The 22,873-nt window shown below is 33.9% G+C and overlaps 1 protein-coding gene across 6 annotated transcripts in view; it reads right to left on the reverse strand.

The window, feature by feature from the left end:
• The window catches only part of LOC105230895 (neuronal PAS domain-containing protein 2), a 109,788-nt gene that overhangs the window by 80,895 nt on the left and 6,020 nt on the right, over positions 1–22,873 (reverse strand). For 4 of the 6 annotated variants that reach the window (XM_029552279.2, XM_029552278.2, XM_029552272.2 and 1 more), the window contains exon 2: positions 20,462–21,240. In XM_029552279.2, the coding sequence (XP_029408139.2) occupies positions 20,462–20,517 (56 nt within the window). In that variant the 5' untranslated portion in view covers positions 20,518–21,240. The remainder of the gene's footprint in view (positions 1–20,461; positions 21,241–22,873) is intronic. The other 2 variants (XM_029552283.2, XM_029552281.2) reach the window with 1 other exon arrangement.

Genomic DNA, 22,873 nt, shown 5'->3' on the forward strand with positions numbered 1-22,873 from the left:
ACATAAATGTGGTATACATGTATACAAGTATGTGTATGTATGGTCGCAGTATTTGGGCAAAGCAGCGCGTCGTTACGACAATATTTTTTATTGTGTTTTTTGTTTTTGTTATTTATAACTAATATATTTACATATTTATGTACTAGAGTTTGGCATAGTTGACGTAGTTCTTTCATAACTTTTATATGCCTGCTTCTGTGTGTGTGTGTGTTTGCCTTCACTTTTCATAAAGTTTTGCTAGACAATGACAAATCAAATACTACAATAACAATAACAACAGCAACAAAATAGCGGATATTGCCGGCGGTAACTTTTCGAAAGCAGCGCCCTATAAATACAACAACAACAAATGCTTATATAAAACTCATAATAAACTGTAATGAATACAATATTAGCAACAGCAACAGCAACAACAACAAAAGAGATGGTAAATTATGCCAAGAATGTTAAAGAATAAGTATTTAGTCGTGCATGTATACAAATATATGTATGTATGTATATATGAATGTATGTATGTATGAGAATACTAGCCGTACTTAATAACAAACGGACTAACTTTAAGTCCTGCCCTCAATGACAGTATCAAAAATTATGAACTGCTCATCAGCGCCGACGCCAAAATATCAATATGAGTTCCTATTCTGAAGAGAGTAGATTTAACGGTATTGTATGTCTTATCTATGTATATACTTGCCTTATTTACAGCGTAACTTACTTTGTAGGCAATTAAATACTAAAATTCCGTTGAAACTTGGATTTGACATTTTAGTATTTCGCCATGATTTATTACCAAAGCCAATCATTAACTTTTTATTCCCTTTTTAACTGTCTTATATAACGGCGCATTTGGCAAAATTGTCACTGAAATATTTGTGAAATTTGCTAAGTTTTTATTGCCAAAAAATAAGGTATTTCTTTTGTCGAAAGCATGTTAAGGCCAAATTTTGTCATAGGTCATACAAATAAACTACATAAATATATGTATGTATGTAAATGCATGTATGGCATATACATATGTATATATATATATGTATTAGTAAAAAGTTTAATTGGCATCAATGCATTTTCAATAACTACTTTGCGGCAGAAAGGCAACTTTTTAGCAAATATTCTGATCTCCTCAGAATTTTTACGGCAATTACATTTATTTTGGGTTTTGATTTGGTTTTAAAGCGTACCTAACGAGTATAATTTTTATGAAACACTAAACCTATTTAATTGTTATAATTAAATTAATTAAAACTTTTCATTTAAATCAGATGATTGATTATAATTTTTATTTTTTGAAATTAGGTAATTTTTTCAACAACAAAAAATAATCGATAACATATCGAGTAAATTTATCGATAAGATAATCGATTATAATCGAGTAAATTTATCAATACAATTTATCGAGTAAATTTATCGATACAATTTGTTTTTAATGTCGCGAAATTTTTCATTTAGTTGCAATTTTTCCAATATAAGTCGTTAAATAAAACCGAATTGGTCGTTATAAAAGCGGCATGACATACTGAGGATTAGAATCGTTATTTTTCGATTAAAAACATTGGTTATAGATTTTTAAATTTATCGATAAAAATCGTTTTTATTGCGTTATCGTTTGCATCGACTTCTTAATTGCGCTTTTTTCGGTATAAAATCGTTTTCATTGCGATAAAAGTTATCGATTTTTTAATTGCACTTTTTTTGGTATAAATTGCCTAAATAACGACGAAATATGATAAAAAAAATAGTAAATTAATTTAAAATAAATATATTCGATACTAATCATGTTAAATTTATTATGTAAACATTTTTCGAAACTATTATTGATAAATATTAAACAATTTCTCGATAAAAATCGATTTTTATTGCGGTAAAATTTTGTCGATTTTTCAGTGGCAAATTTTTTGGCATTTTTTTCTCATACATTCATTCATTTCTTCTTAGTCTACGCCAATAAAGAAAAAGAAGAAGTTTTAAGGAATAAATCGTTAAATAACGACAAAAAAGGGTCGAAAAAAGTTGTTAGTAATAAATTTATAATAAAAAAATATAAATGTTTTAATTATAAAAATCTTTATGTAAGCATTTTTTCCAAACTATTAGAGAGGTATGACATACATATGTATTACATTTTTGGTTTTAAATTATTTAAGGATTTTTTCTGGTATAATTTTTTCAATTTTAGTGAAAATTTTTCGATATAAATCTCTAATTAATGATAACTAAGTTAAATTAAATATGTTCGAAATAGAAATAATTTTATATCAACATGGTTGTGCGTTTAAAAAAATTAAAATCAATATTTTCCGATAAGAAATAATCGATATTTTTCGATATGAAGTAATCGATATTTTCCGATATGAAAATAATCGATAGCTTTCGATATGAAGTAATCGATAATATATCAAGTAAATTCATCGATAGTTATCGTATTTTTTTATCGCAGTCAAATTTCAACAATTTTTAGTTGCAAGTATAATAAATTATATTAATTACAATATAAATAAATTAGACAACACTTCATTTCATTAGAAATACCCATAATTAAAATTCAACAACATCACTCACACGCATACAAACATATGAAAAAATAATTAGTCTCACTTGGCGAACGTAAATAATTTGCCTAATCAATTCATCAGCAAAATGACAGATTGTAGAGGTACTTACTCGTATATATGTATATACCTAAAGGCAAATAACGGCACAGTGAAAAACAGGCCGACCGACAGTCGATTGGTAGGCAGGAAAGGATCAGCGGCCGGTAAACCGCAAACTGCAGGACAACAGATGGATTGTTGGGTATGTACGAGTGAGGTGGACGCGGTGACAGAGGCTAATTAGGTGCTCAGTACACATGTAGATACGTGTATATGTATGTATGGGTACATACATGTATGGATAGGTGTGCTGCACACTGCTGTATGCGACTGAGTGCGGTCAGGCTGCCAGATGTCATATTGCACTCGAAGTGTTGTAATAAATTTTCCCAACAGCAAAACAACGCCAGTAAGGTCAGTGTGAAGAAAAAAGAAAAATATCGAAATATGCATATATGTATGTGTGTGTGTGTGCCAACAATGTTTATTAAGACTGCTAAAGCTGTTATATTTGTGCCATGAATTTCACTTTTCGTTTTGTTACGTTTCTTCATTGCTAACCAAAAAAAAAAATGACCAGCAACAATGAGAAAAGGGCCAACATTACTTGCAACACACCTAAAAACAATTTGAAGTACGAGTAATCGAGCAAAGGCAATACCCCTTCGGTAGAGGGCGAGTGAGGCTGCTTGGTGGTGGAATTTTCGTCAAGTCCTTTCGGCATACATATGTATGTATATAAGTACAAGCCTAAGTTCATTAGTTGCGCTGCAATTTATTTTTCCCAACAACGCGCAGGATACTCTGTCATATTCTTGAGTCCATTACACAAGCAATTCAATTTTAATTTTCCACAAAAGCCTTCACCGCTGCATTTCTGGTGCTGGAGGGTTAAAAATGGTTTATTAAAAATTTTCACCCATTCAATGGGGTCATATGGAATTTTAGTTAATTATAGTGGCTCGTGAGATATTTGACTATAGATACTGACCATTTAGTTATAGATACACTTTAATGGTCTTATATATGTATATGTATGTGTGTGTGTATTATGGTCTGCGCGTCAGTTGTACCTACCCTAGTGCCAACAAAGCATTCACTTTCTATCTCATTCTCAGCCATTATAGTGCATTTGTGCTTTTTGCCTTTAATTAAGTGACAATCAAACGTCAAACGTCAGCTGTTTTATATGCGCAATAAAAATATCTTTTATCTTAAGTATTTTATGATAAGGTAACTTACTACTTTTTTTTCGTTATTATTATTTTTATTGTTCTTCAAGCGAAATTCAACTTTTTTATGGCATTTTGGAAGCAATAAACCAATTTTGATTCTTTTTGTGTTCTACCAGTGTTCTCTTTTATTTATAAATTTTATTTTTTTGAAGTCTTTGTGTTTACTTTTTGTATTTTATATTTTCTTTTTTTATATAAAGTGCACTGACTTGTACTAAAACTTTCATAAACTTGGAATGATTGGTCAGTATATAAAGAATAGATACATACACATATATTTAACAGTATTGCAGACTTTGAACTAAAATATAGTAAGGATCAGTGTTTCGAATATTGAATTTGAGTGTTTAAACGCCAGATTTTTCATAACAACATAAAGTGTTGAACTTTTCTGCGAAAACAAATAGTGTTTATTTGCTGCATAGATTTACTGATGAAGGTTGACGCTTTCCCTTCGATGAAACTACCACTAAAATCAATGCAACCACAGAAGATAATGTGACAAAGCTCCAGAATCTTATTCAGCAGACAACGGACTCTAGAGTAAAGATAGTAAGTGAGAAGATAGCTGATACAGTGGTCATCTTAAAAGTGGGCCATATTATGCAAGAAATTTGGAGCTTGAGAAAACCGTGAAGAGTTCTGTGTTGGTTCAACAAGCACACCTGGAGACCAACCCATAGTGCTGACACTTTCAAAGCGCAATTTGAAGGAGTTTCTTCATCGGTTCATAACTTTGGCGAAACATGAGATACACTGTTACGTAACAGCCAACAATTAACTGGACTTCACCCAAAAAAAACCTGCTTCGAAGAAGGCGAAGGCTTTGCTATCAGTCGGAGCGTACCCTAACCACAGCTCTCTCTAAACCAGAGGCTATGATATAAAAATGACTACCTTACGAAGGACGAAACGGCAAGAGGAATCAACTATTCCATATAACTGGGTTGGTTTGATATCGAATAAAAATGGGACAGACCCGGATTTTTATCCGACCAAGGACTGTTAACCCGATACCATGCCTCGAAATTACTGCAGAATTTTTCTGCCGCTACCACAACAACAAAAGCAAAAACAGCCACCAAATAACAGTTAAAACAGTGGAACCAAAAAATCTGCTTCGAAGAAGGCGAAGATATACTACCGGTCGTAGACAACCCTAACCACCGCGCTCTCCAATTTACAACGTTTGAAATTAAAACGACTACCTTAAGAAGGACAAAACGGGAAGAGGAATCAACTATTCCGTATAACAGGATTGGTTTGATGTCGAATTGGATAAAAATGGGACAGACACGGATTTTTATCCGTCTAAGTACTGTCAACCCAGCAGCACGCCTCGAAATTACTGCAGGATTTTTTTCTATTCCGAATAACTGGTCGTTTTAATGTGGAAATTGGGCCTTAGCTCAAATGGGTACAGTTCCAACATGACAACTAACCGTCCTACATCTTCGCCACCACCACGCCACGCACTCCTGTCCCTGAAGACTCTATTGAGCATGAGACCGAAATAAAAAAAAAAAATATTTTCTTGTCGGCTCACTACTTCTCGGACTGCCTTCATATGCCGATACCTCGTTAGTAATTTTTTCTGTTCTACAACGAACTAAATAAAACATTGAAAACTTCCGGGCAGTATATTTTAAAACCACAATTTCGAAACTATCTCTAATATTCTAATTTTAAAGAATTTCTCACCACTGTAATTCACCGAAGCGCTGAATACACTACTCGTTTAAGACACCACTCCACCACTCAGCACTCTTTATGAGTTGCATATCCTTTCACTTTCACCCCTATTGTGTGGCACGGTTTGTCTCAATCACTGACCCACCCGCGGATCGACCCAAAACGATTTACCCCACACCAACGAACCGCCAAACCACACCTGGCGCTAATCCGTTGTAAACAAAATGGTTCATTAATCCAAAGTCACTTCACTACATTTGACTGACGGCACACAGCGTTTAGACCCCAACGAAGGTCTGCCAGCTTGACGGCTTGACGGGCTGTCCTGCTTTCACAATGGCTGACAACAATAGCAATAAAGCCACCCACATTAAACAGGTGTTAAATGCAGGAGAGCGGGAGCGCGCAAACAATGACGACAGCGCCGGCTTGGAGGCGTTGTACGGACGGTTCGTACACACTTGCAGACATACCTAAGTATATTAGTTTGTGAATATGTAATTTTTGTTTTAGCTAAAGAGTGGATTTCGCCTGAGTTTGTAAGCCATACATATACCTTTTATGCATATAAATATATGTGCCTATGTGGAAGCTTGTTTGCTATGAAAATACGCCAGCGTTTAATAGCAGCTGTCGCCCCGTTGCTGCCGCCTTCAACCGCTATCTACTTATGCTTTCCTACAATTTTTCTGATTTCATTACTTTTTATATTATCTTTTTTTTTGTGTGTTTGCTTTTGTTGTTTGCCTTCACTTTAAGTTGGCTATTTCAGCTTAGTGGCAGTTGTTAGTTAGTTCGGTTGGTAATTAACACCGTTGCGTAATGCGGCGTATCGAGGCCTGTCTAGTGTCTGATGCCTGCACCAGTCGCCTCCCCGCCAACCACCTCGCCACCAGCCACTGCAACCCATATATAGCGGTCGGCTATATAAACTTCCAATGCTGTTGAGGCGCCACTTCCGCACCACCAACAATTTGCCACAAAACTGCAGTGCATTCAAGCAAACTGCATTCCATTCGGGCAGCTTTCGGTGGGTGGGGTATGCTTAACTGTATGTGTGCCTAACCGTAAGCTATCAATGCTATTGTTTGTGCTTTAGTTAAGTTGGGGGAACTTTACGTCTATTTTCTGTATTTATCTCCGTTTTGTGTTAATGCTTCTCAGCTTTCTTTATTTTCCGTTTAGCAAATGAGCGATTTACGATTTATTTTGCTTACTTTACTTGGTTTAGTATTCCAAAGTTGACTGGGTGACCTCGCATAACGTAACGGATTAGAACAGCGCGTACCCAGGCGAGAATTTGATACAGAAATTCCAGCGTTGTTGAATTCCTGGTCGAGTTTCTTTTCAAAAACAGGAGAAGAAGTGTAATATTATTCGATAAAGACAAACTTTCTCACTTTGCCTTTGAAAGATTTTTAAGAAAAGTAAATTTCGATAATTTATCGATTTTTCTCTTAATCCTTAAAATATTGTTCCAATTATAAATTGGTTCGTTGATTCGTGGTGTCAAAAAGATTAAAGAAAAAAGATCAGGGACAAAACGTACCTGGACAGAAGTTCTCAAAGGTCCCAGTTCTCTACAAGAAGATTTGGCCAATTTTTCTCCAAAAAATTCACTACAATGATCCACCGTTTTCTTTCTTTCTCACTGAGCATATTTGTCAATAATATAAAACGCAGCAAAAATTTATCGATAATTTCTCTCTGAAAACATGTTTTAAATAAATATGAAATATGTCGATAAAATTTGAACAACTTGCGAGCCACTACAGTTTGAAAACTATTTTCCGATCTGTAGTCTGGAAATAATTTGGAATACTAATTAAAAATATTGATTAAAAACAATTTTTTATAAACTAAACATTTAATTTTACTATAGATATAATTTGAAATATAATTTGAAAATATCGATAACACAAATATCGATAATATTTATGTATATCGATATATTAAACGAAAGTATAGTAAATTTGACGAATCGTATAACAATTATAATGGGTACAACGCTCTCGAATTGTATAAATTCTTTTGAATACTGCTCATAATTATCGATAATTTTTCTAATAAAAACCAAAACAAATTTTTTATTCAAAACAAGCATAGCTAGGTGTTTATTTCTAATAAAACAAAATGCGATAAAAAAAAACTCAACTAACAGTATGTTTAATATATCGCTTATTTACTTATATAATAAAAAATCGATATTACACTGAATTTTTCAAAATAGCTCAAAATACCTAAATCCTTAATATCACTTAAATAAAGCTCAATGTAGAGAAATATCGATAAATTTGACTAGAATTTACTTCGATTATTGCTTGACGGTGCTTTTTGAGAAAAATATCGAGGCATTTTGTCTAGTATTAACATCGATTACAGCTTGACGATCTTTTTGGACAATGTGATTGCTCGAGGTCACTTACACTAATGCGATTTCAATTATTTACTAAAAACCCCTAAACCCCACTGAATCTAATTACTTTACTTCAAATCTTCTTCATATTCTCAACCAGCTACGCTGGAATACTCCTAGACCCTGAAAAATGTGATTTTCTTGCAAAAATTTACTTCCCACAATTAAATACATAGTCGAGCAGAACTTTATAGCTTGCATGATCGTAATAATTTTACTTTTAAAGCTCCATAAATTCCCGAAAATAAGGAACTCCACTTCAAAAAGTGCACTTGCAATAAAAACCAATGAAAATTGCGAACAAATTTGCTAAACGGCGAAAAGCATTAAAGACAGCAGAGCGAAACGGCTGAGAGTGGCGCTGGAAAAAGCAAAAACAAGAACAAAAATAAAGCCAAATTAAGTATCTACTTGTTGAAAGCGGGACAGAGCGAAAATTCGCTATACCATATACACATACTCGTATTCTATATACAAAACTGCACATATGTGCTTATATACATATGTACATATTTATGTATACACACAACTTATATGCTTATGTTTACGGCAATTATATAATGTTTATATGTTTAGATACTGTCTTTCGCCTCAGTCGCACAGCGGAGAAAAGCAATAAAATCGAATGGAAATTGTTGCAAGCAAGTGTTGCACACCACCGGGAAGCAGCACGCACATGCAACAAAGCGCTAAAAACTCATCTATATACGAATAAATACAAACACACTTAAATTTCTTAATGTTTCAGCGCAACACGCACACGCTCTCAAGTAAATGTGTACTTCAGCTGCTTGGAAAGTGGTTGCGCGTAACCTTTGCGGCCAAGGCAAGGTGAGATACTGCAAAGTGTTAGTGTAAGCTTATTCCTCCCACAATTCCGCTGTTTTTCTTGTTGTCCTTTCTTAGTGCTTTGCTTGTCAGCTTAACTGCGTTCAATTTTATTGCTACACACTATTTTAAATACTACTTGCCGCTTAATGCGCTGTCGCTCCCCACAGCTCTCACACGCTCAACACCTCACTCGATGCGTTTGCGTGCAAATATTTTATTAGAACTTGAATTTTTTTTTTTAAGTTGTTGAAATTTCAATTTCAGAAGCGTACACACCCGGTGAGCATAAGTGTTTCTCAGCAGACACCTACATCTGTTCATATGGTCCTATGTACTATTTGTATGTGAATAGAAATTTATCAAGAAAATATAAAAATATAATATTAAATGTTAAAAATAGCAAATGAAAACTAGATTTTTGGCGGGATTTACTTTTAATGAAGTAGTTTGATTATTTGCAGATATTTTTTTATCGATAATTGATAGTAATTTTTTCTATCGATAACAGGTAGCGATTTTTTCTATCGATAATCGAACCTAAGGATAATTTCAAATATTACACAGAACAGATTCTCCAGATTTCTTACACATGAAATGGTACTAAGATATTTTTATCGATAAAAAAATCGATAATAATCGAACCGAGTGGATAATTTCAAATGTTACATAGTACAGATTCTCCAGATTTCTTACAGATGAAAAGGTACTAAGATATTTTTATCGATACAAAAAATTTCTATCGATAATGGAACCTGGATGGATAATTTCAAAGCTATCTTGCCTAGAACAGATTCTCTAAATTTCATAGAGATGAAATGGGGCTAAGTCTCTATTATTTTTAAGAATTAAAATTTATTATTGAAAATATCTTCTTAACTCATTCTTAAATATTGACAATGTTCCCCAAAACTCAAAAACTTTCGAAAAAAATAAACAAAGTTTATGGCTTTTATTCGAAGTTCTCTCAATTTAAGTTTACTAACGCACCGAAATCATGTATAAACCATAAGCAATAGATGGACTTTCCCAACTGCTCTCTGAGAATGTACAGTAAGCCGATGTTCAAAAAACAACAGTTAGTAATCAATTTTTCCACTCTCTTCTTAGATTTCGATAGGTTCGAAGCAATAATTGGTATGACGTGGGATGCCGTTCAATGTAGAAGAATGAAAAAAGATGGAGACCGAAATACGTGAAATCCAAACTTTTGAGATATATACTAACAGGAAAAGCGTTAGAAAACTCTAGCCGAAGGTGAGGTGTTTTTAATGTCCATTAACAGAAAAATATACATAGGTATTTAAAATGATATATTATCATATTCAATAAGGGTTTGGAATACATCTGAAAACTGCTGAACCCTTTGAAAAGATGATGAGATCGCCGTTTATTCACGGACTCTAAGAAAACGCAGAGCTTCAGTTCATTTAGAGGATTGGAAGGAGTTCTTTAATCCATTTCACACTAAACGACGGTTTCAGACATGACGACTCAATAATATAGGACTACAGGTACTTCCAGTTATACTTAGATGAAGAAAAGTAAAGAAAAGTTAGAGTCGTCAAACTTGAAAATATCCATGTATAAAGGACATTGTTTACCTAATGTCCATGTTAATCCATGGGTTTACGGGTTTTAAAAAATCGACTTCTTTTATTGTCTTATTAAATTCTACAACACCTCTAGAATATTGTCCTAAATTTCCATTTCAGCTGATCCGAGTAATAGTTGCAAAGATACAGACTTGAGGACTTGTGCGCTCGAGGCTAGCTAGGCTAAGTGCGCCGTCTTTAAACACATTTTTCTCGAAACTGTGTTTATGAAGTGGGTTGGCAAGATTTTTCGAGAACAACTCAACCAAAATTTTACACAGATCTTTGAGATACAATTCTTAAAGACTTGGACGAAGGATTATTTTTTCGAATTCAACTATTTGAAAAAAATTATCGCTAAATTTTCACTGAAATTTTCATTTTTTCGTAAAATCCAGTTTTCATTTTTTGTTTTTTTTTTTTTTTAAGGAGTTATCCTACCAACACGGGCGCACCCTTCTTCCCAGGGGCCACCGAAAATGGCGTCGCAATGGCCGAGTTTAAAATATTTTTCCAAAAAATTTCAGAATTTCTTTGTTAATAGTGATTGTTTGTAAGAATGAAAAATTCTAATAAAATATTTAAATTTTTAAATGAGATAAAATTGTTATAAAAAGGCTGTTTTGCCCGAGGAAATCCATGAAAATCCTTAAAATAAGCACACTTTTTTTCTTAAAGTTATTTTCAATCACTCAATAACAGTCTTGCATTCTGCACTTGTATCTGCTTTCTCGCCGAAAAAATTTCATAAGAAAGCAACAACAAAGTTATCAAGCTAGAAACAACTTTTTCAAACACCTTCAATGCACTACAAGTATGCCAGTTTTTGTGAGTTATACAAGTTGTTTGTTCGATTCACCAATTTTCAAATTTTTATAATTCGAAAAAAATGTTTAATGTAAAAATATTTTTGGAACTTTGACTTTTATATCATAAATAAATAGTTTTAAGCTCAATTTAGCCAGCCACCAATATTTCAAAATTATATAAATTAAAAAAGGCAATAATAATAGCATACATGTATGTCAAGTCGCCAAAAGGTTTGTGACCCAGCGCCAATCACTCTATAGTTTTTGTGCGATAAACACAATCAAATGCAGCCATATTGAACATATCTGTCATCTAACATTTATTAAAAGCACCTACAAATGTTTGCATATTCACAACACTTCCAAGCGCTCGACCGTTTCAACAACAAACGATCTTATCTAATGGACGCACTTCAAAGGCGAACACGGAGCTTAGCGATTTTTTGTTTGTGTTTTCGCTTTGAAATTTATTTCTATATTCTGCTTTGTTGTTATCATAAATTTTGAATAGAATTGTCATTGTGGATGCCACACATCAATGCTGACGCTAATGGTGGCAAAAACTACACACAACAACAATAAGAACAAGTAACGAACAAAAGCGCTGGCGGTCAGCTGAGTGATATTGATATGAGGAGTGATACCCAACAGCTGGAGGTTAAAGGAAAATTGGTAGTATGCCAATAAATTCACATACATATATACATATGCATGTGTGTATATATAAATGTATGACATTGCAAGGGAATGTGCTGCCTGGCTGGTGTATGCAACATTTAATTATGGAGTAGTGTTGCAGGCAGCCGGTGTTGGTGACACTGCAAGTTCTCTCGTACGCTGTTTGTGTGTCGTGTGCTATGTGCTGTTGTGTGTATGTTATGTTTGGGCTAATTTTGCGTCACTCAAGCATGGCGAACTTGCAAATGACTAACACATAAATATATGTATGTAGATCATGTAGATAATTGCGTACGTGGAACCTCATGAAAGCCTTCGATATAAATATTAAAATATTGTCCATGTACATATGTATGTATACAGTTTTTTTATAAAAGAAAATAAAGATATATTTCAATGACTTTTAATTAAAAATATTCAGATAGATGATAGGTCGTAGGTAGATTGAAAAGAGAGACGTATGTGCGCCGGACCGCAGGCACGCCCACTTAGGTCATCATTAGGTCCATTGTGCTCTTGAGTGGTAACCAATTTAAGCCTTATCAAGAAATTTAGCGGATAAAAAATGTTTATTTTCCATCCCCAAAGTCTCCTTAATTTGGGGTATTGAGAGCCGTGGCATATGACCCTTTTGATCATCCTCCTCGCATGCTCTGCATTCCGGCATTTTTCGCAAAAAGTAAGAGCTTTTTGGTCTGTCCTTCATCAACACTACCCCAAAGTAGCTTGTGTTCCAAGACCTGAGGTATTCCTCCATTGCTTCAAACCACCCTAGAAGAAGCTGAATGGCCTAGGGCAGCTTAGGTTACCTGTGTGTCCAACTGCCTTCAAGTGAGCCAGCTTTATTTCTATTCTTTTATGACCGGGTACCCAGATGATAATAACCGAGTTACCTACTAAAAGTCTAATTATTGCCTACTTGCATAAACTAATGCACTGAAACTTAATATTGGCGCTACGGATAGCCTTAATTGCTGCTTGACTATATACTAGACTACTTATCGTCTCGCTGGTTAGAGCAGATACTCACTAGGCACCTTTTGTTATGCCCACAATTTCGGCCCGAAAGACTGAATTTCAATCATTTAGTTTGAAGCTGCCTTCTATGTATGGATTTCTGTAGAATTTAGTAATTCTAGTAATTTTTGTCTGCTAGTCATCCTTTTTCTGCCTTTAATCTAAGAGTGGATATGCTGAACCATCTAGCGAATCCGATTATATCCGCAGATTGCCTCATTGGGGGAAAGAAATTCAAAAATCTCATAAATTAACATTATTAGTTAAGCTACAAACGGTAAGAGACATCTTTTGGGTATTTTTTCGCGACTGCCTCAAAATATCTATTTTTAACTTCTATAAAAACAACATATGTATATGTTAATAATTTTTTGAACATTTTTTTTAAATAAAAATTAATTTTTCGAAAATTAATTAATAAACAATAATTTAAAAATTATAGTTTTTATTTAGAACATTACAAATATGTATATCCCTTGTAATACTCTTCCCACTCCACCCTCCCGCTGAGAACTGCAAATGCATGGCAGACACAGAGGTGAAAAATTGTCCATAAAAATTATGCAATGGCGCAGTATTAAGAAGGCAGCGGAGCTCAATGACCATAATTTTCGCGAAAATGTGTGCGCGCGCATTTCTGCACACAAAAAACACACACAGCGCATTGACGGTTCTCCACACCGCTGCAGTGGCAGCTAATTGCGCATGCGTTGCGATCAAAAGCAAAAACAACCAGTGCGCTTTATCAAAACCCAGCGTTTAGGTGGCACCGCAAAGCTTGTTCTTGTTGTTTGTGCAAATAATGCTTGCGTACAAACATACATACGCGTCGCTGCACCGCTACGCTTGTCGCGCGCGTTGAATGCAACAAAGTATGCAACAACAAGAGCAACGAGAAATTAGCTTTTTTTCCTCACCGCTGCATTTCAGACGCTTGTAGATCACTCCAGAATGATTATTGACATAATTGCAAGTTGAGTGGCGCGCGGCGGCAGTCAATTGCAGCGTGGCATTGTTTTTGCCAGCCGCGGAGTTTTCTGCCAATCCGCGCACCTGCTGCTGTCATCGACAGACACTGTGTTGCTGTGTATTTGCGCTAATTAAATATGCAACTCTTCGTTTTTGTTTTTGCTGCAACTTGTTGTTGTTGTTGCCGTTGTTGTTATTTGTTTATTTTAATATCTCGCATTTTTGTTGTTGTTACAACAATTTTTTGTTGATTATTCGCCGCGCAATTACGCGCTTCAGTTGCATAGTTAAGCAGGAGAGACGAAGAGCAAGAAAGAAAATCGCTTAAATGTGAGTACATTGCATATTTAGAGGCGCTGTAACGTTAATATCATATTTTAATCATAAATCGTCGCCTCTCAAGTAACAAAAGTAGGGTTACTGGTTAACTAAAGATGTTGGTTGTTTGATACATTGAGTAAATACATACATACAGTTGAAAGGAGAGGGTTCTTTAAGGCAGATGCCAAGCTGCTGATAAGTCTAAATTGTCTGGTAAATTATACAAAAACACTCTCGTGTGTATAACTTACAACTGGCGTCCAGAAGAGAGCTAATACATATATTGTAAAATTATAATATTTAATGCCTTGGGACGTGTATGGAATGCGATGAATATTTTTAAGCTACAGTTAAGTTACATATTTGAGGCTATTTTGATATGCAAGCTCGAGCTTAAATGCACAACAATCAATAATTTTATAATTTTAGGCTTACTTTGTGACTTTGTTGGAAGTTGAAGTCATTGGTAAAGAAAATTTTAATTTATACCTTGAACAGAAGTAATTTAAGAACTCATTTTTTTTTTATAAATAACTTTCTTTTGTGAAAATATTATATTTTTCGAGTTACATGCGATCCAACAAGGCGCTAAAAAGTGTTCCGCTGCTGCGGTGGAGGCCTTCTCCGTAAATGAATCTTAAAAAAACACTTAAGGAGGAACTAAGTTCGGATGTAACCGAACATTTCATGCTCCGGCAACTTGCAACAATCAAAGTCCGAGAAATTCATTCAGAAAAATATGGGAGTTAGGGGTGGTATTGTCCCGATTTGATCTATTTTTGCCAGTAAAACATTTTATTAACATGCCACATACTGAAAAATTGTTCTCTAGGTTTCATTAAGGTACCTCACATATAATAACCAATCACATGGAGTAAAGTCAGCAAGTACCGGTAGCCGATGCCGCGAAGCCACGAAGAAATGACGGAGGTAACAAGGCTCCATTATACTGGTAGTCTGAAAAAATCGCTCAACTGAGAACTAAATGTCTCAAGTTTCCACGTAAACAACGACGAGCTGGAGGAAGAAGTGACTTCTCGTAACTCCTTTTAAACTTTCGGAAAAAAGACAGAACTGCATAAAGCCAATGCCAACAGCAAAAAAAATTCTTTTAACCAGCTTATTTCAGAGATAGAAAACGACCCTTGGGGAAAAGTCTACCGAATTGTAATAACTATATCTCCCACCATTTTCCGCAAAATAGTCCAAAGTTTGTTTTCAAGATGCGAACTATGCAACTTCTTCAAACTAACTTAGATGAAATCACTGAAGAGTCTCATGAAAAAATACAATATACGATGAAAAGAATTAAGATTAGTAAAGCATCCGTTCTGGATGGAATACCCAATTTCGTTACTAAACGTATCATTCAAGGAAAGCCACTTTATTTTAAAACGCATACACAAGCTGCCTGAAAGAAGCGATCTTTCCCAAGTGTTGGAAACGTCAACGCCTCGTTCTTCTCCGCAAAGGTGATAAACCTCGGAAGAACCTCTGACGAAGGCCCTTATGTATGCTTGATACGGCTGGAAAAGTATTCGGAACAATTATTTGTAAGCTGCTCGAAAAATATACGGAAGGAGATTTCGGTTTGCATCCAATGAAATTCGGTTTCTGGAAGAAAAGCATTGGATGTTATAAATACGGTTACCAAATTGGCTGGAAAAGCATTGCAAGGGAATAGGTGGCGTTGGGGTGATAAAAAATGCTGTGTAGTCATTGCCCTGGTTATTAAAAACGCCTTTAACTCAACGAACTGGACTCTAATTATTAGAGCTCTGACAGAGTTAAAGATTCTTGACTATTGTTTCAAGCTATTTTGTAAACAGAGTACTAGAAGCAACAAAATTTGGACCTGAAACGTATATCGTTACCGGCGTTGTTCCGCAAGGATCAGTTCTCGGCCTAGTACTTAAGAACGTAATGTACAATGGTATTCTGAGAGTCACGATGCTGGATGTGGTAAAGATACTTGGATATGCGAACGACATTGCGGTCGTAGTTGTAGTGAAAACCCATGACGAGGCGAGGAACAAATGTAATGAAAGAATTACCAATGTCAAAAAATGGCTCGAGACTGCTGATTCACGGAACGGTATTAATGAGTAGTCGCAAGTTGAGACAATTGAGATTTGTATTGATAGGCATACCATAAAAAAGAGCTCATATCTCTAATATCTGGGCGTAATCCTGGACTTTCATTCAAGCAGCAGCTAATAGCCATACATACCAAAGTGGCGAGGTCTGTGTCAGCAATTGCTAGAATAATGCCCAATACGTTGGGCCCCAGACAACCAGTGAGAAAGCTGCTGACAAGTATCAGTAGCTCGATTATTTTATACGCGGCGCTAATTTGCTTTTCTGCTACTAAAAACATAGCTCGTACATGAGAGGAGCTCCTTCAGTACACATATTGGCGTCATAACGAAATGCCGCGCATTCACAACAGTATCGGTTGATGCAATCAATGTTATATCGAAAGTCTCCCCTTAGACATAACACCCAGCCCATACAGACAAGAACTGGCAAAAATTGATGAAAAGTGCCTCTAGCAATGGCAGGAAAGATAGAATTCCACAACGAAGGGAGAGTGCATCCACTCTCTGATACCCAATTTTAGAGCCTAGGTTACGCGGAAACATGATGATGTGAACTACCACCTTACGAAGTTGTGAATTGTAAAAAAAGGTAGCATTCATGAAAAATGTATCACACAACTTCAAAAAATGGAGTTATTTCTAATATTCTGTAGATATTAACAACGGGAAAAGTCAGCGGGTCGCACTGGGGGCGGTCAGACTACTGATGAAATTATTAAGGAGACAAGTGAACAACATTTGCTACCAACCAAACTGAAGTCAACACAAAACATGAAAAATGATCAATTTTAATTCGTAACTCAATTCTACGAAAACATGAATAAAGCCCCCATATAGTAAATAATCAGCACTTATGAGCTATCAAACAGCAAAGTCAAAACAAATCTCAAACGGCGTCAAGTGACAGGGAACAAATTCTCCCATTGGGCACTGCAGACGGGATATGGCACAACAACAACAATCACGACAAGAGAGAGCGAACAATGCAGCCACAGTAGCGGCTATTTGTCAGGCAATTTGGCGAACGAGCCATCAGTCAGGCAGTCAGCAAATCAAACAAATGAAGACTGTCACAGAAACAATCGCGCATCATTAAACATATGGACGACAACAACAACAACAATGAGAAAAGCTATAAATGGAATAAAGTTTCAGTTTTTTTTTATAAAAAGGAACGATTTTTGTTGTGCTTGTTGTTGCACTAAGAGCAACGCCAAAAGGCTTCTGTGCTTATTGTTTTTGCATTGGATACGCTTAAGCGGGTGCAAATGCGTTCCAGCAAGTGGAGAGATTGATTGAATCTCACATACACACACAAGAACACATATCACACGCACACACACACTGACATTGCGGGCATTTACAAAAAACAGCTCCTGCGCAAAGCGCCAGCGAGTGTGTGGGCAGCGTGAAAATGGCCACCATTTATTAAACGCTCATTACGCGCCAATAATGACAGAGCGCCAACAACAAAAAAAAAACACCATACAATGCATGCAACAACAATAGCAATAACAGTGAGCAAAACCTTTGCCAATAAATACAGCAATCAGTCAAAGCGTCGCCACGCCACGTGAGAATTTGTTGGCAACGACGGCTGCTGTGCCTCGCTGCAAGCAACAACACTTTCATATATTTGCGATTTTTTTTTTGTTTTTTGATTTTTTGCAATCGCTTGCAATTACGAAGGCGTTGTAGATTGATAGTTGCAAGCAGCGGGTGGCATGCCACTTAACGCCGGAAGCATGCAGCAGCAACAGCGAGAAAGGCTTTAAATGAAAATTGCTTGCGGTTCGAAATCAATGTAAGATAAAGGCGGAGCCTATCTACAGCACTAGCGGCAGCATCGCACACGCACTGCCCAGCAATCAGAGGCGTGAAATCAAGCAAGTGCTTGTGTACTCGTAATGCGGCAGTGATCTTGATTGAATGTTTGAGATCTGTTGCTTGATTGTTGGTGATTTTAAGGAGGTTGTATGCGTACGTGGTCAGATTTATGCTATTGTAGCTTACATAAACGGAGGCTTAGCGGTTATAAGCACTTGTGAATTAAAAAAAAAAAAAAAATAAAAAAAAAAAATAAAAAATAAAAATAAAACAAAAAAACGTGTTTTTACTTCTTTGTCGAATATGCATATATTTTACAATATTATTCGAGAATTTTAAGTTGTTGCGACAAACATGTAGTTTCGGCGTTATGAGCATAAATGTAAGAATAACAACTTTGTGTAATCGACAGCCAAAACTTAAAACGCGTTTTGTCTCGAAACACTACTTTTAGAGCTACTGAGGAAAATTTCCGCCAAACAGTTGGATTAACCAACTTAATATATATTCATTAACTTCTTAAATATATTTTTGACAAAATGACTTCTGAAAATAAGTTCTATATTTTAAGCCACTTTGAGGTGTAAATTTTTGGGGAAGTTGAAATTTAGTCAAAAAATCAAAAATTGTTCTAGTCTTTCGATCATTATATCTATATGTATTTATTGTAATAATATTTTTTGGTTTTTGGATTTGAGATAATTTTAAGCAGAAAAGTGCCAGACACTTTTTTCTGTGGTTCGACTACAAAATCAGGATAATCCAAATATTTTCAAAACAACGGTTGAGGTGATGAACGATTATTGAAATACATTAAATTTTTGAAATTTAACCCAACTTTTTTATAAAAAAAAATATATTTTTTTGTATTAAAATATAAAAATAAAAAAAATATAAATATTTTTTTATTAAAATTAAGGAAAATATATTAAAAATAATATTATTTTGTAAATAAAATTTTTTTTTAATAAAAAAAATTTAAATAAAATTCCACTTCAAACAAATTCACGATAAAACAAGTTCTTCTAACGTACATTTGGATATTTTACATAGAAAATTTTTTTTAATGAAATGTCTTGGAAATGATAATGAAATGTGAAGCTAATCAAATTTTTTATAATATATTCATGACAATTATTAAACTATAAAATTTAAAAATAAAATTCTATTTATTTGGATATTATATTATATTAGTTTTAAAAAAAATATTTTTCATATTTTCTATATTCTGAATAACTTTCATCCTTGATTCTTTTTAATTAAAAAAATATATTTACGAACCAATAATAATAAGTATTTAACACTAGAACTACCAACATTTTGTCGAAGCTATTTCTACCAAAACCAGTCAAAATGACCGGTGTGGTAGTTCTAGTGTTAAGAACCAGATAAAAATAACAAAAAAAAATATTATAGTGCTTTATTTTTTTTTTTTTTTGGTATTTATAATAATTACTTGATTTGCAAGACAACAGAGAACACATTTTGAAAAAATTTTGAACTAAATATACATTTTTTTGTAATTTTTTTTAATTTGAAGTTTTTGAAAAATTTTTGAGCGAAAATTTATTTTTTTGCAATCTTTTTTTGAATTTGAAGCTTTTGAAAAAAAAATTAAATTAATACTTTGTAACATTTATTTTTCTGTTTTATTTAATGTTAAAAAAAAATTATGAAGAGAAATTTAATTTTTGTAGTTTTTAATATTATTATTTTTTTTTAATTTGAAGCTGATGAAAAACTTGTGACTGAAAATTAATTTTTTGTAATTTTTATTTTCATTTTACTTATTTGAAGTTTTTGCCCTGAAATTTTTTCTTGTAATTTTTATTTTATTTTTTTGTTTAAGTTAAGGTTAAAAAAGAAATTATGTGAAATTTAATTTTTTTAGTTTTTATTTTTTTTTTTTAATTTTAAACTTTTCAAAAAGATGTGAGCTGCAAATTTATTTTTTGTAATTTTTATTTAAATTTTTTTGTATGAAGCTTTTGAAAAAATTGTGAGCTGCAAATTTATTTTTTGCAATTTTTATTTTAATTTTTTTTTTTGAAAAATATTTTGAAAAAATTTTGAACTGAACTTTAATTTTTACATTTTAGTACGAAAATCCGTTAAGTATTTCAAAAAAATAATAAATTATAAATACGATAAAAAAATATGTGAGGCAATAAATTAAAAAAAACATTTGAAATAAAAAAACTTCATATTTTACTCCTTTCAAAGCTGTTGCAAATATTTGAGTTTTGACACAACTTTACTTTGGATTAACTGTAACTAAGGTCCTCATGAAAATCTGAATGAATTTTTTCTGCAAATATTTTTTACATTCTAAGTGTCATTCACAGAAGTATACAAATGTATATAAGCCGTGTTGCTTCGCCACTCACCTTTTGCCATTGCGTCGCCTACGCTTTGTCGCGTAGACGGTGCCCAGTTGGCTCATCGCTAACGCCGACGAATTCGTTATGGTCGCCGTTTTGACTGCGTTCGCGCTGCGTAGCTGCTGATCCCAAGCGCCTCTTAAAAGGGCGCGGCGGCGTCTGCTAGCACTGCTGCTGAAGGTGCTTCAACGGCGGCCAAAGGTGCAATTGCAAAGTGGCACCTTCCCGCTAGCTCTGCTTCCACACACTTCAAATGCACTTTTTTGTTGTTTCTGGTGTCTTTGGGCAATTTATGTGTGTGTTTTCTTTGTTCTGTTTTTTTTTGCACTTTTGTTTATTGAGAGATAAGCTCGCGACCCAATACACTTTGCAGCTTCTAAGGCTGCCTTTTTTCAGCAGTTGCTTTAGTATTGTTAGCGCTTATTGTTGTTATTGTTGCGACGCCTTTTTATTGATATATCTACAGTTGCAATCTGCTTTTGGCTACATTCGCTTAGCAAGCGATTTTTCACTACTTTTTGGGCATCGATACAAACATATTTCATTCGTTGTTGTTGTTGTTGTTATTTTAGTATGTAGCAGATTTTATTATGCTGTTTTGCACTTTTATTTATTAGCTACGATTTATTGATTGGTATTCATTGATTTTATGTACTTTTTTGCAGTCTTTTTTATACGCTATCGATTTTCGATTTTCGACTTGTTGTTGCTGCGTGTTTAATTACTTAGTTATTATGAATTGTTTGAATTTACTGGCATTTTTAGTTTTTTTGCGCATGAATTAGCTGGAAATTGTTATCATTATTATTTCTAATTTTTTTAATTTTCAAAAAAAAAATTTATTTGCAAAAAAATTAAAATAAAATTTTTGAATTTGTAATTTTCACAAAAAAATCTTTTTTTATGGTTTCAATATTATAATTTTTCGCCGATTTGTTGTATTAATAACTAGAAAATATAACTCCATTAGACTAATTTTTTTTTAAGTTACTACAATTTTTCAGTGACCAAACATAATTCAATATAGAAACTTCTTCGAAAAGCCTGGCGGACAGCGCACTGCCGTCTTGAAAGCAATTTAATGCAGCAAAAGGCTTTTCGCATCTCGAAAAAGTATTTTAAGCTTTTCGCAGTATGCATTCTTTATAATTTTTGAGCTAAAATGTAAATCTGTTTTTGCGACTCTTTATTCTCGGAACACTTTTCCTCACGTCTTTAAGAATTTTTTTAATTTTTTTTTAGAATTTGACCTTTTGAGATAATATTGTATAGCTAGAATTCAATATGTTTCATCGAATTCGTTTATTTTTTAGTTTTCCAACTATTAGCGTTGATTTATTCTCTTCGGTGAGGAGGATATATTCGTCTTAGAAAAGTAACTAACAAACGTTAGACATTTCTGCTTCAGATAAAAACATAATCTAGACTTTATGAATCTACAATTATTTTTTTTTCAAAAAAATTTTAAAAATTCAGGCAGCGTCAAATATGCAATAAAAATGTTCAACTAAATCTTCAACACGCCATCGGACCTACAAATATTTTTATACATGATTTCTGATATTGAAATATGAACTTTTGAGTACGCAAAAAATATTTTTAAGATAATATTTATATTTATAGCCCGAACAGAGTTTTCTTTGTATGGAGAACTTTCTCACTTGACAAGATATCTGCATGCAATTTGGTATGGATTATTTCCTAAAGCAACGCTACATTCTCCGAATAAATCGTGTAGATCGGACCACTGCAGCATATGGCTGCCATATAAACTGACCGAACAAAATCAAGTCCAAGTATGAATAACTTTTATAAATTATATAAATATAATATAATATAAATTTTAAATTATCTTGACATCATTTTTGACAAACTGTTGTTCAAGGCAATGCTACAATCTCTTGATATGTTCATCACCCATTTTGGATAAAGCAGCCATACAAATCGAGCAATCTATACCCTTTTATGCTACAAGAAAAGCACCAGTGAACATTATAAAAGCCTTGATGGAGTTGAAGTTAGCTGTTTCTTGTTTTCTCTTAATTTTTGACAGTGAAGAAGCGCAAATTTCACAAACTAGAAGTTAAGCACACATTCTTCCTCTTCTTTACTGGCGTAGACACCGCTTATCACGCATTATTTTCACTTAATAATTGCTCAAAAAACCAGGATAAACAAATAAAAGGAGGTCAGTATCAGGTATCGGTTGCCAAGTTTACAGAGCCCAGCTCCTAAGCTAGACAAAACATAGCTACAACATTTCTTAGAAAAACACACTGTCTTTAAAGAAACACATATTTTTTAACACCAACCAACCGACGGCTAAAGCGACAAGTGGGCAAAAATAAATTGTTGAAATAAATTAATTTAATTTAAAATGCCATAAAAATATTTTGATTTCGCTGTCACACAAATAAT

This window comes from Bactrocera dorsalis, chromosome 2 (genome assembly GCF_023373825.1).
Source record: "Bactrocera dorsalis isolate Fly_Bdor chromosome 2, ASM2337382v1, whole genome shotgun sequence".
Taxonomy (NCBI): domain Eukaryota; kingdom Metazoa; phylum Arthropoda; class Insecta; order Diptera; family Tephritidae; genus Bactrocera; species Bactrocera dorsalis.